Source organism: Embiotoca jacksoni, unplaced genomic scaffold, assembly GCF_022577435.1.
Source record: "Embiotoca jacksoni isolate LCO1_2020_lvr unplaced genomic scaffold, fEmbJac1.0.p SCAF_82, whole genome shotgun sequence".
NCBI classification, from domain to species: domain Eukaryota; kingdom Metazoa; phylum Chordata; class Actinopteri; family Embiotocidae; genus Embiotoca; species Embiotoca jacksoni.
Window position 1 is genome coordinate 47,501 of NW_027185439.1, and position 17,500 is coordinate 65,000.

The window sequence follows — 17,500 nt, forward strand, 5'->3', positions numbered from 1 at the left end:
ATATTCAAACTGAAAGAGTTCTTGTGTTGCAAAAGAGAATTTATTAGAAATCAGAAGTATCTGATTTTGATTCTTCTGGCAGTGAACTGAGCAGGCGGGTCGTTGCGGAGGCGTCTGCGGGGCAGATCTCAGAGTTTAGGAGCTCTGAGTGCCGTCGACACGAGAGGATTTACTAAAGTCAGATATATTTCAGGGAGCCGAGGCTGCAGGCTGCTGTTCGTTTTTCAAAGTTTCAGAGACGTCTGTTAAAAACAACACTGATGTTTTTCCAGATTTTATTTGAATGTCTCACGATGACTTTATTTCTGAACAACATGCCGCTGACTTTTTTTTTTTTTTTTTTTTTTTACAGGAATCTCCAGCAGAGGTTTCTTCTTTATAAACACGCCCACAGACTTGAGATCCGGTATTGTTAATGCAGGATTACTGGTGAGGATGTTTTCCACCTACACAACCGGCTGCACGAAAACAAAAGAGCTTTTATATCACAGCGTTTCAGTTTCAAGCCGATCAATAAGGTTTACGACGGAGCTGATGCTTTAATATCAACAGTCACAGAAGACATTTCACTTTTGATAATGTTGGAACATTACGCTGATAATACTTCTGTATTTTTATGTTTTTTTGTAGAATATCCGAGAAATCTGCGCTCGGTGACGAAATAATTGAAATGCAGGACTTTTACTTCTACGAATGTATTTTTACATCGTTCGATTGGTAAATAAAAGATGTTTAAACTTTAATCGTACAATAAGAAAAAGGTTGTTAACGTTGTGTTTTCCAATCTGTAGTTTAATGCTAGTTAGTAGGAAAACCAGAATTTGTAATCTACATTTAAGGATTTCATTGGTACCTGATTTTGAAAAATTCAACATACTCAACATACACATAAGAAGCCAGTTATAATATCAGTTGTGTATTAAACTGAGTGCACAGATGTGTACAGATGTTTTTTAGGAGACTTCATATGAGATATGTGAAACCACAGATTTGGCCAGATGGGCGGACATCTTTATGCTCTTCTCTGACAGGACGAAAGCTGAAATAATCCCAGCGATTCCTCTTCGTCTTTGTGCTCGTCTTCATCGGTGTGAGCGGCGCAGGTTTCCCTCCGTCTCTTTAAATTTGGATCTCAGCTCATCATTTCTCTTTCGCTCTCTCAGGGGAGCTCGATGCCCCGCATGACAACAGATGGAGCCCCGAGGCTCTGGGACCACACACACACACACACACACACACACACACACACGCACACACACACATGCGCATGCACACACACACACACACACACACACACACACACACACACACACACGCACACACACACACGCACACGCACACGCACACGCACACGCACACGCACACGCACACGCACACACACACGCACACGCACACACGCACACGCACGCGCACGCGCACGCGCACGCGCACACGCGCGCACACGCACACGCACGCACACGCACACGCACACGCACACGCACACGCACACACACACGCACACACACACGCACACGCACACGCACACGCACACGCACGCGCACAGCGCACGCGCACACGCACACGCACACGCGCACACACGCACACGCACACACACACACACACACACACACACACACACACACACATACAGTACTGGCAGCGGTAGGGTGGGGTTAGAGAGGCAAACTGTGGTGAAGCCTGATGTTGACATCAGTATTAATGCGCTGGCACACACACACACACACACACACGCACACACACACACACACACACACACAGTCCATGGTTATGTATATATATATATATAGTATCGTCAGGTTTCCAATCAGATCAGTCAGATCCACTGCTGGCTCCTCCCCCAGCTCGTCCAAATATGGTCACTTCCTGCTCCAAAGGAGTGTTGTGTTGTTGTGTTTTGTAGTATTTTCTGCTTTTTATGAAACCCTTAAAATCCATCACACTCGTACTGTTTGACAGATTACGGATTGCATTCATTCCATTCCTGGCCCGGCCCGGACCGCCCGGCCCGGACCGCCCGGCCCGACCACCTGGATGCGACCTCACCTTTACCTCAGCGTGGGACTCCCTACCTCTAATGAGTGTAAAGGTCAGGACGCGGGCCAATTAAATGCCAGAGCTAATCTGAGAAGCTGGAAAAACACAAACAGGAAGCTGAAAGAGAATCTGTAATGTGATAGATGAGCGTGGACGGGGAAGAAGTGTCTGACATGTACAATACGCCGCCACGGCGATCACATTAAGGTTCGGGGCGTGGAGAGAGAGAAAATAAAAAGAGGAAACGCACCGCTGCGACATGGCATGCTAACTGATTGTGGCAGGACGGCAGTCGGAAACACAAACAATTAGGAAGACACGGGAGGAAAGAAGAAGAAGAAAAGACGCAGAGATGGAAGCTGACGGCTCTGATATGATTCATTAGGTTGGACGGGGGAGTCGACATCAGACGGGTTTTCAACGAGGCCCAAATAACAGCTGACAACACGTCGGTTTGGCCTCAAGGAACTTCTCACACCAAACTTCTCAGCAGCTTCCCTCCGACACATTGAAATAAATCTGACATACTGAACAAATGATTTTCTGAGAGTCTGTATCAGGTCTGACTGGTCGGTTCCTCCCTGACAGGGATGTTAAATCGAGCCTCGATCGGAGGAAACAGTCCAGAATGGTTATTTTACGACGTCTAAGACGCTTCGAGGGGTCGATTGAATAAAGCTGCCGTCGCAGGTGAACGGTAAGTCGCACCGAGACGTAAACGGAGGAGGACGAAGCAACAACCTCCGCGAGGAACCGCTCCGAGTTTCGTGTCTGGATCAACATCGGCGCCTGAGTTACGTTAACGTGACTGCTGGTAGCATGAACATTCGGGATTTCACAAATAAAAACTTTGAGAAGAAATTTCCTTTCAAGATTTTCTTTTAAATGTCATTCTTGAATAAATCGTTACACTTGTTAATACTTTACTTCTTTTTATGATCTTATATTTTGAGAGATTTTGAGTTTCCTACGTTTAAAAACATCCTCTCCAGTTTACTTTGAAACGACTCTGTTAAATGACTCGAAACAGCGTTGACGAGTTTACTGGTATAAAAAAAGGGAAATATTCATTTTTAAAGGACATGAACTATGAATTTTTGAAAATTTTAAATAAAGTTGCTAATAAAGTTTCTGTCTGTGTTTATGCGCCAGGTATGAAATTGACATAAGATGGGAGGTCAATCTGAATAATAACTTCCATTTCAATTCAGAAACTTCATCTCTGTCAAGTGTTCCAGCTTCTGTGACTTCAGTAGAAAAATCGCTTTAAAAAGGTTCAACAGGAAGTCAAATTGATCTGCTTCAAATGTTGAGATGCGATATTTTCATCGGAAGCAAACAAACAGAAATGTTCTTTATAAATGTTCCACGTTTCCTTTGATTAATTATGAAAGCGACTCACTCAAATGAAAAAAACACGAAGAGAAGGGTGAAGGTAACAAAAATACACTCAGAAAACTTGAGATGTCGTCGCTTCAAAAAACACTCGACGTTGACTTTCGACCTCGCGCAGCACTCCTCAACTGCCACTTTAACATCTTCAAGGTCTCCCACTTCACATGTTTCTGACGTGTAAACGCACCTCAAAAAGGCTACTAAAGAATCAAAGTCAAACACGTTCAGATTATTTTAAACGTTTGATATTTTCTAGAGAAAAAAACATGCGAATATTATTTTGACCTTTCCTTGAATTGAACTCGAAGCCGACATCCTCACGAGCCCAACAAGTACCGAGATAAACAGATCAATTTAAGATGGATTTCTCATAATTTCAGATGACATCTTCATCTCCTTTCAGTATTTTATAATAAAGTGACTCTTTGACCCCTTTGCAACACTTTTACATCCATTTTCAGTGCTGCTGCGTTATAAGAGCTGTCACACAAATGTATTTCAGTGATTCCAGTTTTACTGCCACTTCAACTTCTTTCAGAGATTTCTTTTAAAGTTTCCTTTAAGTAAAAATGTACTAAAACAAAAAAAACTGAATTTGCCATAATTTTAACCAAATTTGAACTCATTAAACTCCCACTTCAACTCCTTTCAGGACTCCAACTTCAAATCTCAGGTCAAGTGCTCCAACGTAAACAGCTACTACCATAGAAGTCCATTTCAAAAAGTTAAAATTTAGTGAATAAAAATGCAATGAGTGACATAAAAATCTAGAGTTTCCATCATTTCAACTGACACTTCATCTCCTTTCGGTATTTGCTCATAAAGCGACTTTTTGAACTTCTGCAACACTTTCATTTTCATCCGTTTTCAGCACTATTACTTCAGACAAAATGTCTTTCAGTGATTCCAGTTTTACTGCCACTTCAACTTCTTTCAGGTTTTCAACTTCAGGTCCAGCTTCAAGTTTAGCCGTTACTACAACATATACATTTGAAAACCTACAAAAACGGTTGTAAGTGACTGACGGACGCCCTTTCACCACCCCAGCCGCCACTTCTACTGCTTTCAGTGCTCCGGCGTCACGTCTCAGCTCAAACGCACCGACGTCTGCTGTTACCGCCACTTCAAAAAGCTTCAGGAAAAACAACTGGAAGGACTTTTGAACGGTTTTATAATATTTCTCCAGATGCGAGCACACTTACATTTTCTTCAGTTTTTATTTCACTCATTACGTAAAAAGCAGCGAGTCTAAAAATAAACCGGGATAAAGGCACACGGTTGGCGCTCCGCTTCGGTACAACGAGGTCTTCACTTTGCCGAGGCATGAAGACACTTCTCTTTTTTTTATTTAACGAAGGGAGACGAACCGCAACGTTTTCATGTCCGTGACACAAACAAACGGTGCAAAGACCGACGGAGGTTCAATTCCCAGAACTAATCACGCTTTTCAGCCTCCCCCGACGCAACGAGAAGAAAAGCGAGGACAGAGCGTTTTCTTTGCCTGATAAGAGTCCAAATTGATGAACCTAACAGTAATTGTACAAAGGACAAAGAGTTGGCTGACTTTCCCGGGAAAAAAGGGGGGAAGTTGTTTTCTCTGTATCCTAATTTGGATCAACAGGGGGATACGAGGGGGAAGCTAACGACGTGGTTTTTTTCTATTTAATAAAAGCCGACAGGAAATCAAAACTTCACGGGAACAGAGTGTCTCCTTCGTCTTCTGCCTCCACAAATCAGAACGAAAACCTGGCGAGACATCGAAGGGAAAGAAGACCGACGACGTCGTCAGACTTACCGAGCTTCGGCAGTGAGTACTGGACTTTGAAGTAGTCCTGGTAGAATCCCAGAAGCCTCTTGGTGATGTGGAGGGCGTAGTCGCCGGCGCCGCTCGAAATGGCGTCCGGCCGGGCGTAGAGACGGATCTGAAAAAGAGAGACGAGGTTTGAAATCGGGAAACAAGACACGGATCAGAATTAGTGTCCGCTCAGCTTTTCAGACAACAAAACGATCCAGAAAAGAAAATTAGATTCAGCGGAGAAGACCGGATTGTACGTGAAACTCAGGTGGAGTCCAAAGGTGTCAGAAAGGATGAGACACTCCAAAAAAAATGAAATCTCATTTGAAGGGATGTGTTCGCACAAAGAGAGATGAGATCAGGCCGGTGTCGGCCGGGTCGAGTCCGCCGAGGGAAGAACTTCGTATTCAGCTCCTCCGGGGCCAAAAGAACTGTTGAGTTTGGGTTCGAGGAAAAAAACTGATTTACAGAGAAATATCGACTCGGAGTAGAAAAGAGACAAATATAGAGGAGAGATTTAAAAAAAAGTCGTGCTTCGGGGCGGATCCCGATGTTTCCTCAGTTTTTATGTCCATTTCATTCACAAATCAAAACTTTAAATATGTTACAGTACACAGTGTTACCGACGACAATCACACACACACACACACACACACACACACACACACACACACACACACACACACACACACACACACAATCACACGGGAGCCGAGCTGTCACCAATAATCAATGGAGGCAGGGTCACCTGACCGCTCCGTACCAATCAGAGCGCTCGGCTGCTGCGGTGACCTCGTTGCAGGCTTCGTCGAAAAAGAGCAGCGGGATGACGCGCTGACAGTGTGTGTGTGTGTGTGTGTGTGTGTGTGTGTGTGTGTGTGTGTGTGTGTGTGTGTGTGTGTGTGTCTGACAGCTGGTCTGTTGTTTCCAAACTGATTCTATTATCTGATACGGATCACTATTTTTTATTTTTTTATTTTATGGTCGTCACATTTAATGTCTGCGGGTCAAAAAAAATAATATAAAAAACCTCCTTCGGTGCCGAGAGAGAAAACTTCACCTCACTGGATGAATACGTAATTTATAGACGTTTAACTTGAAATACCATCTTCTTCCTCCTCAACCCCAAAATAATACAGATTTAATCATTTCCAAAATTCACAATATGTTTTGATGTGAGGAAATATTCTGCTTCGGTCCAAATGCATTCAAGTTTAGATGGTTACAATGTTGCCATGGTAACGGCGGAGTGATATTTCCCAGTGAAGAGCCCGGTGTGACGTCATTCTGATTTGTTCAGTGACCAATCGGACGTCTTCGTCTCAACTTTTCGTTACATAACATCAGTTTGTACATTTTTAAAAGGATTTTCCATCTTTGATCGTCTCAAAACACAAAAACTTCAGACTCGATCGATCGATCGATTCTACGTGACGTCACGTCCCTTGAAGACGAGCTGGCGGCGCTCCTCGTCGAGTCGGATCCGCCGCGTTAATTACACCACAAACACTCAGTCGGCTGACAGGACAGGGGGTTACCATGGCAACAGGTGGTGGTGATGTCACTGATCAATATGCATGTATCCGCCGGTGTGAATGAAATAAAAAAAGAAAAAAAAAGAGAAACAAAGAAAATAAAGTGTGCCTGGAAAAAGTTACTGTGTGTGTGTGTGTGTGTGTGTGTGTGTGTGTGTGTGTGTGTGTGTGTGTGTGTGTGCCGGATGGTTTTACTGTCAGAGGGAGAAACCAGCTCACTGTCAGCTGAAGGACGACACACACACACACACACACACACACACACACACGAAGACAGGAAGCAAGCGGACACACAAACACACCGTGAGGTAATGCTGCTGTATCACTGCTGTCATAAAACACACACACACACACACACACACACACACACACACACACACACACACACACACACACACTCAGAGGTAAACACTCGTGTCCCAGTAATGCCACTCTGCTGCGCCTCAGTTTCCCTTCCTGTCTAATAAATCCCGTTTCCAGCCAGCGGTGTGAAACACTGTAAATCCTCGGCTCACATTAAAGCTGCTGTTAAACTGAACTGCAGAAGAAACAACGTTCGGCTTCGTTCTTAAAATAAACGTGACCGTTACAGGTGAAGAATTAAAAGCAAGCAGGTGGAGTCAGAAAGGACCATATTTGGACGAGTTAGGGGAGGAGCTGAATGAGAAACCATGACGATACTACGTCCCGCCCACCGATAGCTGTAACCTGACTGCACCACAGGCCTGTCAATCAAACAGACACACCCCCAAAAACAGGTCTTCTTGAATCTTCTTTTCTAATGAATGAGGGATTATTTTCAGATGGACCTCCAGAAAACTAATAAGAAGGAGTGACTTTAGCTAACAACACCGAGATAACTGATGGACACATTTTATTCACTTTGGATTTGATGAGAGAAGTTGAATGGGAGTCTATGGAGCCGGAGGCTTTTTGGAGCCGACCTCTAGTGGCACTCGCTGGTATTGCAGCCGAAGACACTACAGACTACAAAAGTTTTTATATTCAGTCTGTAGGAAGCAGGCTTCAGTTATAGATATATATGATATATATACATATATAGCAATATATACAGTATATATATCGATACATATATATATATCAATATATACAGTATATATATATATATATATATGAATATATATATATATATATATATATATCAATATATAGATATATTGAATTATAGTGGATGCTTTCGATGTTTTTGTAGTTTAAAAAAAAAAGTAACCTCGCTGCTTACATCACATCAACTCTTCAGATATTTAATCGTAAACAGTTTTGAGTAAAACAAAAAGTTTTTTGTCTTCTCATCTCAGGAACTGTGATTCAATTCAATTCTGGATTTAGATTTTATGAAACACTATTAATTTCTCCAACCTTAACAAGACTTATGTTGACACACGCGCGAGCACACACACACACACACACACACACACACACACACACACACACACACACACACACACACACACCGATACGACGACTGCTGCTCTACTCACCCAAATGCTAATACTTAATCACAATCCTCTTTGTGGCCTTGCTCTCCTCTCCGGCTCCCTCAGCACGACTGTTTTCAATAAAAAAAAATAAAAAAAATAAAATCCAGATTTTTTTTTTTATTCTCCTCCCTCCACCAGAACTCATCTCAGAGTGAATATCGGCTCAGAGAGCGAAGAGGGCTTTATTGAAATAGGAGCAGCGAGATGCCGCTGAATTGAATATCGTCTCCCGAGGATTCCTGGAACGCCTGCAGTCATGTTCTCCTAGGTGAGGCGAAACCCGGACGCACTTGCATTTTTTCAATGGGGTGGGATGAAAGGGGGAGGAGGGGGGGAGGGAGGGGGGGGTAACGTCTGACTTCAAAGTATCATGCAGATACACATTCAGCATGTCTCCCGGGTACCGAAAATGTGCTGCTTCACCCCGAACTCAAAAAAAAGGCCTCACCCACGGTGGCTCGGCGGTTCGTCGTAAAACCCACCGGCCTCAACCACGACAACAAACCCTTTACGTCCCGCTAACAGGCTTTAGAAAATGTACAGAAGAGGTTTTCACACTCTGCCTGTTTTTAAACCTGAATAATAATCGTTTTGAAATTAAATTAGGGAATATTTTGTATTCCAGTCACGTCACGCTTCAGGAACGCAATCAAAAGGAATCAGTCAGAAATCAAAACATGAAAATAAAAAATGAATCAAAGTGCAAAAAAAACGACCAGCCGAATTTCCCAACACGCCATCTCCAACCCGATCGATGTCCGATGTCTAAGGGCACGACGGCAGGTCGACAACACGTCGGAAAATGTCCTTTAAAGCGCTTTCACATCCGTAAAGTGAAACCAAAAGATATTTGGGAGTTTGTTCCCGTTAAAGCTCGGCGAGGTCACGTGACGCTCCACGTTTCCATTCATCCATTTTAAATCCCAGAAAAACTCCCACCGTCTGAATTAAACCGCTCGTCAATGAAAACAACACTTTCTGCAAATCTTTCCCAGTAAAAATCCCTCTTTTTTTTTTTCGAGGAGGTGAAGGGATTACCCTCCTCCACCCTCCTCCACCCTCCTCCCCCCCCCCCCACACACACACACACACACACCGCTGGAAAAGCCTTGAAAACAGATTAACAACAAACAGCAGCAGCAGCAAAACATGATCACAGCGAACCAGAGCAGATACAAAATAAAAACACAACACCATCAAACACGCACAACTTAATTAGTTTTTGAGAAAAAAATTGTACTAAACTTCATAACTGCAGATTGATAAATGTCTAAATGTATTAATGCTTCTTGCAGATGAGATATAATGTTTGAATTATTGAGCTTTAGAGGTGCCGACGCTTCCTTTTATTTCCAGTCCACTGTGCTACGCTAAGCTAACTAGCTGCTAGCTGTGTAGCTTTAGTTACATTTTGAATGAACGGTGTCTTAAAATTCTACTTTAAAATACATTTATTCCAACTAAATATTCACAATTTCTAAGAAGCAGAAGAAAAAAAGTAGAAAACAGGAAGTTCTAACTTTTTAAAATAAAAGCACCTCCTCAGGGGGGCGCTAGCGAGCCATTTGGCCACGCCCACTCGCAACACCATGAAAAATACGGGATTTTTCGTGGCAACTTTCATGAGTTTTTGAAAGAAAAATAAAGAACGAGAAAAATTTAAATAAAATCCTTGAATAAGAAATCGGGCTTTCGCATTACAGACATGATTTGATTTTAAAATGTTCCTCCTCCCCCTCCCCCTCCTCCCCCCCCCCTCCTCCTCCTTCTCCTCCCCCCTCCTCCTCCCCCTCCTCCCCCTCCTCCCCCTCCTCCTCCTCCTTCTCCTCCGCCTCCTCCCCCTCCCCCCCTCCTCCTCCTCCTCCTCCCCCTCCCCCTCCTCCTCCTCCTCCTCCTCCTTCTCCTCCCCCTCCTCCCCCTCCTCCTCCTCCACCCTTGTTATCTCTCCACTCGTCCGTGACATCTCTCGCTGCGTTCTGACGCTCCGTCTGTCGCCCTTGGATGATGGATGTGGGGTGATGGACGCTCGGTTTGCCACGGTAATTTGATGGATGGTTTAGCAACTGATACGAGCGGGCCTGGGGGAAGGGGGGGGGGAGGAAGGAGGGCAGGGGGGGCAACACACACGGCGGGTCGGCTCTCCTCGGCGAGGCGTCCGCGGGTCCTTGACTTTGAGATCGGCGGGCCGTCAGACAGCCTCCGTTGCCTCGGTAACCGACGCCGCTGACCCGTGACGACGGCGCCGCGCGGCCGTCCAATCATATCATCACTTTTACTGACGACGGACGCTTTGATGAAGCGAGACAGGCGCAGCGCCGCAGAGAGGACGGATAACAGTCGCTCTGTCAATGTCAACAAGACACGCACACAAAATAAAATAAAAAATGTCTGTTGGCGTCAGAAGGAGGCGAACACAGAGCTGCTTCTTTATCGCCTTCAGGCCCCGCCTCCAAAACAACGCGTACTCACAAACCAGAGCCGAGTCATATTTAAGAGGTCATATGATGACCCAGGTTGTCTATAGTCCGTATGAACGTGACGTTGTTTGCTGATGTTTTACAGAAAGGTCAGAGGTCATGGAGGTTCACGTTTCGGTGGACGTTCAGCTGTAATTTTAGTAACGTTTTTATTTTGATTTTTTGCAGTGTGAACCGGCTCGTTTTCATAATTTCATCACTATTAAAAATGCAACTCACCGTCACTATCTTCATTTATTTGTTTTGAGGACGCTACAAATTCTCTTCTGCTCGAAGAAATCCCCCCAAAAAATGAAACAAAAGTCGTTCATGACTCTTTTTAAAAATCGTTAAAGTAAAAGTTCCCATCCGTGAACGTCTCTGTGGGAGTTTAACAAAACAACAGCGAAGGCGACGCCGGCCGTCCTTCAGTCGAGTCGAGCTGTTTTGTCATTTTCACACTTGTAGAACACGTCGGACACGAAGCGGCGATGCGGTCAGGGTTCGATGATTAAAGGAGGGGAGGTGATAAAGCTGCAACTTGTAGACGCTGAGGAGGGAGAGGAGGACAGGGAGGGAGGGGTGTATCGATGCAACGATGGAAAAAAAAAAAAAAAGGCAGAAAGTGACATGAATATCTGGTTGATTCCACAAAACCAGGACAGTCTTGAATTTTTGGGAGCGTTTGTCCCAGAAAGTCTTCGTCCTGATAATCAGACGGATTTCTGACGGATAGATTCTGGAAAATAAAGTCCCGAGAGCAAAATTAGAAACAGAGCACGAGTGTGTCTGCAATAAAACGCACACAAAAAAACTGTCGAAACAGAAAGAAATCCTGAACACCGAGTTAGAAAAACAGACTTGGTGCTGTTGAATTATTTCTAATGTAATAAAGTTGAACTGAGCTTCAACTCGTTGGTTTATTCAGTCGTGAGTTTCATCCAGTTTTCTTATGATTGCAACATGTTTCTGTGGGTTTTTTCTGTCGATATTATTTTGTTTCACATTAAAACTACATCTCCCAATGAGCCTTTGCTGCGACCCCACCTGAAAGCTTTAGATCTCTGTTGTTAAACTTTATTTTAAATAACAGGAGTCGCAGAAAAATGAAATGTTAATGTGTCTTTTTTGACATTTGAGAGTCCTAATGTGACCCGCGGTTTATTATCACTGCGTGACGTTTATTATCAGGAGGAAATGTTAATGTGACATTTAACGTCGTTATACGAGATCACGGTAATAAAAATTTAAAAAAAAAATCACTTTCCAGCAGCTCGCTGAGTTTTAGGAGAAACAGTCTGGCTGGATTTATTTTGTTTTCTTATCTACGTCGTGTATTTCTTTGATCAGAACTTTTTGGATTTGCAAAAACATGAATTTGTGTAATGCTGATTTATTATTGCAAATATATCGTGTTTGTAAATGAATCGTTTTGTTTTTTTTTTGTTTTTTTTGGTCGTAAATTGACTCCATATAATTTTAAATGTTTACTTATTTTTAACTCATTAAAAGATCGAAACAAACGCCGCGTCAGTTTATCTCTCACTACTCTACTTCCCAGCTCCTCTCAGGCGCTGCTTCCTTCTGAAGATGCAAATTTTAAAAGGAAAAATACATTTATTTCATTTGAAATGAAAATAAAAATAAAAAAGTTTGGTGACTAAGAAAAGGAGGACATGGATCCATATTTTTGTGTATTTGGGGCAGCAGGACGGTGAATGTGGGTCCGGGGTGTTTTCACGGCGATGAAGAGCAGAACAATAAAACTCTGGAGGAAAAAACAAATATCAACCTCTGGACAAACACAGAAACACGACGACGAGGCGGATTTATTCAATTCAGACTGAAATCAACAGCTCTGATTTATAGATTTATGATGAAGGAGGTCGACTTTAATTAAGTTCTGTTCGGTGTCGGCTGAACTGATTGATTGACGAGCAAAAAAGGGGGGTGGGGGAGAGGGGTGTTAACCAGGGGCTTTACATGAAGCAGAAGTGCTGTTGCTATGGTTACCTGCAGCCATACCCTCCATTCTGGTGCAATACATTACAAGGCAGCCAATCAGAAACGAGATTGGTTATAATATAACACTACATTTGTGTTGATTATGGTTATTAAATAACACTTTGAAATTAATAAGAGACATTATTGTCTAAATATTAATTTGATATCCTCATTACTACGATGTCTACGATGTCAAATCATGCTAATGGAATATTTATGATCTTTAGTATTTGTGCACAAAATTCGATATTTAATTTATTCTTTTTTTTTTAATGTGTTACTAGAAATTATCAAGTGTTTTTTTGGAGATCTGACGGAGCTTCTCGTGTCTGTCGGCGTCTCGTTAAAAGCAGATAAACGCCGGGTCATCACACACTGTTTTCTTTGTTTGTTTGTTTGTGTTCCGTCAGATTTTAATCCTCCCCAAAGGAAAAAAATATTTAAAAAAAGAAGCATCTCATTACGGGAACAGAAGATTCTTAACGGAGACAAAAAAAAAAAACAGCAGAAAGACGAGCAGCTGTTTGCGAAGGAGGCGAAGACGGAGGAGGAACACGGCGAGCCGGCGACGGAGCCTGGAGGTCGTCGCTGGTCGTCGTAGCAACTCTTCGTTGTGAGACCTGATGTTTTTCTTTTTCTTTCCTCTCATCTGGAATTTGTGTTCATGACAGCCTGAATTAGTTTTATTTTATTTCAGCACAGGAAGTCTAGTTAAAGTGGTTAGTAGGAACTTTTGGGTTCATCTTCTATGGAACTTGGTAACCATCCTCGGCATCATAACCACCGGGTAACCACCTGGTAACCACCTGGTAACCACCTGGTAACCACCTAACAACCACCTTCTAACATCGTATCTAACATATATTAATCTTACACAAAGATATCCCATATCAACCAGAAAACCACATTGCCTCCTTAGAAGTAGGCTTGCACAGCCTAGCAACCACCAAGCAACATCCTAGCAACCATTGTGGATTCCCTAGCAACCAGTAGTAAAATATTAGTGAGCAAGCAACAACCCAGAATCCCTTAATAATCACCTGGCTACGCTGTAGCAACAGGTAGCATCTAAAGATAAATGCCCTTAAATCAATCGGGACATCATAGCAACCACTTAGCAACACCCTAGCAACCCACAGTAAAACATCGGAGAGCAAACGAGCAACCAAAATCCCTTAATAATCACCTGGCTACGCTGTAGCAATGAGCGTCGCTAAAATAAAACACCTTAACAAACACTCACGACATCACAGCAACTACATAGCAACACCCGAGCAACTATTATGGATACCCTAGCAACCACCCAAAAACACCCGAAGACAGCAGTCTGATGTTCAACATCTGATGTCTGATGTAACTTGTGTTCTCGGCTGGCGTCTTGTACGAGTGTAAAAACAAATCAGGCTGGTTGGATGGAGGGACGGGAGGAGGAGGAGGAGGAGGAGGAGGAGGAGGATGGAGGATGGAGGATGGGAGGAGGAGGAGGATGGAGAATGGAGGGACGGGAGGAGGAGGAGGAGGAGGAGGAGGAGGAGGAGGAGGATGGAGGATGGAGGAGGAGGAGGAGAAGGAGGAGGATGGAGGATGGGAGGAGGAGGAGGATGGAGGATGGAGGGATGGGAGGAGGAAGAGGATGGATGGGATGGGAGGAGGAGGAGGAGGAGGAGGATGGATGGAGGAGGAGGGATGGGAAGAGGATGGATGAGGGATGGGAGGAGGAGGAGAAGGATGGATGGAGGAGGATGGAGAAGGAGGATGGAGGAGGAGGAGAAGGATGGATGGAAGAAGATGGAGGAGGAGGAGAAGGATGGATGAGGAAGAGGAGAAGGATGAATGGAGGATGGATGGAGGAGGAGGAGGAGGAGGAAGATGGAGGACAAGGAGGATGGATGGAGGAGGAGGATGGAGAAGGATGGATGGAGGAGGATGGAGGAGGATGGAGGAGGAGGGCGATGGATGAGGAGGAGGAGAAGGATGGATGGAGGAGGAGGATGGAGGATGGAGGAGGAGGATGGAGGAGGGAGATGGAGGAGGATGGAGGAGAAGGATGGAGGAGAAGGATGGAGGATGGAGGAGGAGAAGGATGGATGGAGGAGGAGGATGGAGGATGGAGGAGGAGGATGGAGGAGGGCGATGGATGAGGAGGAGGAGAAGGATGGATGGAGGAGAAGGATGGAGGAGGGAGGAGGAGGATGGAGGAGGGTGAATGTTGGTGTCAGAGGAAGCTGCTATTAGATATTGATATTGATATTGATATTAGAGAATATCTAAAGTCTGAATGTGAAAACTCTCTCGGGCAGATTGTGACGGAGCCGTCGTCGTAAAACGCCTGAACGCATCATCTCCGGATATCACGTCTCATGACTGCTTTTGTTTTGTTGTGTTGCTCCTGAACCTCGAGGTCACCGAGTGTCAGCAGGTCCGGCGGCCGTTTAATCCTCCAGCCTGATCCAGACTGGAACTACTGACCCTGATCGTATTAATGACACCGGAGAATAAATAACAGCCTTCAAAAAACATTAAAAAAGAGCGAGTGAGTGACAGCGATGTTATCGAACGTAGAAACCTTCTAAATTAATTCATGAGGTCAGAAAAGTGTCGTTAGACTACAAATGATTGACGATAAAAGTAATTAACATCCTGTTTACACCGTTTGAATTTAATTTTAATGACCGCCGCTGTAGCATCCAAACAAACACTCTAACAACCAATCGGGACATCATAGCAACCACATAGCAACACCCTAGCAACCGCTAGCGTTTGTGTCATCGAGCTCTACTGACGCTGGAACTACAGACAAACGTAGCCACGCCCACTTCTCACTGATTGGTCAGCCCTTCAGAGTGGCTTCATTCAAACAGACCACAATCACAACAAAGACTCAGGTGGGCGGAGCCACGTCAGGGCGCCCAGAGGCTCTGCAACGGCTTCATGTTGTGAAAAGAGTTTCTATGGTTTTATGATTTATGATTTTATGATTTTATGATTTATGATTTTATGATTTTATGATTTATTCATCCGAACGCGACGCAGTGAAAGTGGAGCTTTTTGGTTTTAGGTAAATGAAAATGGAAACAACCAAAAACAAAGATGAATTTATTCATTATGAAGACAAAAACTCTCTCAGACACACACACACACACACACACACACACACACACACACACACACACACACACACACACACACACACACACACACACACAGTACTGGTGATGGTTATAAATGACCGAGATACAATTTGTCATTAACAGCATTTCACCAAAATCATCTTTCAGTAACAAGAACACGCAGGCGGTGTGTGTGTGTGTGTGTGTGTGTGTGTGTGTGTGTGTGTGTGTGTGTGTGTGTGTGTGTGTGTGTGTGTGTGTGTGTGTGTGTGTGTGTGTGTGTGTGTTGGAGTGCTGTCCTTGAGTTTCTGGCAGACGAGATGGATGAGCTGTAATTACACTGATAGAGAGATGATCGGAGGAGACGAAGACGAAGAGGAGGAGGAGGAGGAGGAGGAGGAACAAGGTCGTGCATGTGTTTGTCCTTGTGTACGAACGGGGACGCGTGCGTGTGCATATTTGTGTTTTAAAATGTTACGCTTGTTGGGAGGATGATGGGATGTCTGCAGACGGTTCTGACTTCCAAATCGTAAGAGATGAAAACGTAGACGTCGTCTGGACCTCCACGAGCTCAACATGTTGCACAGAACTCATTTATTCACAGCTTTTCAAACCGCGAGCACATGATTCACATATTTCCTTATTTCCTACCGACGGATCCCGTTCGAGCAGATTCCTCCACGTGCGTGAACTCACTTCCACCGCTTCGTATGCAAATGAGCAGAAAATAAACCTTCTCCGTCCGCTGGAAATTCATTTCACGTCTGTAAATGTCCGAACGCTCGAATTTGTAATTCCCAACCTGAACCGTCAGACTCGACCCCCATCGAGTTCAGGCTCAGATTATTGAATTTATCCAGCGGGTTTGAGAGGGTCGGGCCCTGCACCGCGGGGGATCAATGAACCGTGAGAAAATAGACTCAGCCACAAGTTAAATTAACGAAACTACAAAAGTCTCTATTTTGTGTTTACCGTGTGGCCGTCACTCAGGGTGTCCACAGACTGGACATTAAAGTGACTTCCGGGTCTGAAAAATGGTTCTGATCCAGAAGTGTCTTCAGCTGCAATACCAGGAAGTGCCACTAGAGGTCGGCTCCAAAAAGCCTCCGGCTCCATAGACTCCCATTCAACTTCTCTCATCAAATCCAAAGTGAATAAAATGTGTCCATCAGTTATCTCGGTGTTGTTAGCTAAAGTCACTCCTTCTTATTAGTTTTCTGGAGGTCCATCTGAAAATAATCCCTCATTAACCATAAAATAGGCCTCTATTGAACTCTACTGCCATCTACTGGATTTTTAAGATTATGCAGCATTTAGTCGACTCGCAACTTTAATGAAAGTAAAAAAAATGATTCGTGGATCCGTCCCGTGATGAAACGGGTTCGACATTTCAACCTTCCTCCGAGTTTCATTACAATCAGGCCGGTTCGTTTTTCTGTAATCCTGCTGACAAAAGAGAAAAAAAAAAACTGCGACGAAAAAAAAAAACCTCCTCGGTGGCGCTAATTAACCGTCTGAAGATAACGCTGCTCATATTTAGAGCTTCAAGCTTGACATTTTGTCGAGACAACGGGCTCCTTTATTTCACGTCGTATTCACACGAGTTTCATCATCAGAGTTTTTATCCTCCGAGAGACCGACAGAAGAGAAACGGAGAAGAACAAGGAGC

The 17,500-nt window shown here is 44.0% G+C and overlaps 1 protein-coding gene across 1 annotated transcript in view; it reads right to left on the reverse strand.

Moving 5' to 3' along the window:
- LOC138192134 (thyrotropin-releasing hormone-degrading ectoenzyme-like) overlaps positions 1 to 17,500 on the reverse strand; it is a gene marked incomplete at its 3' end in the record, with an annotated part of 83,791 nt that overhangs the window by 43,195 nt on the left and 23,096 nt on the right. The window contains 1 exon segment of the mRNA XM_069139357.1: positions 5,225 to 5,351. Within this exon segment, the coding sequence (XP_068995458.1) occupies positions 5,225 to 5,351 (127 nt within the window).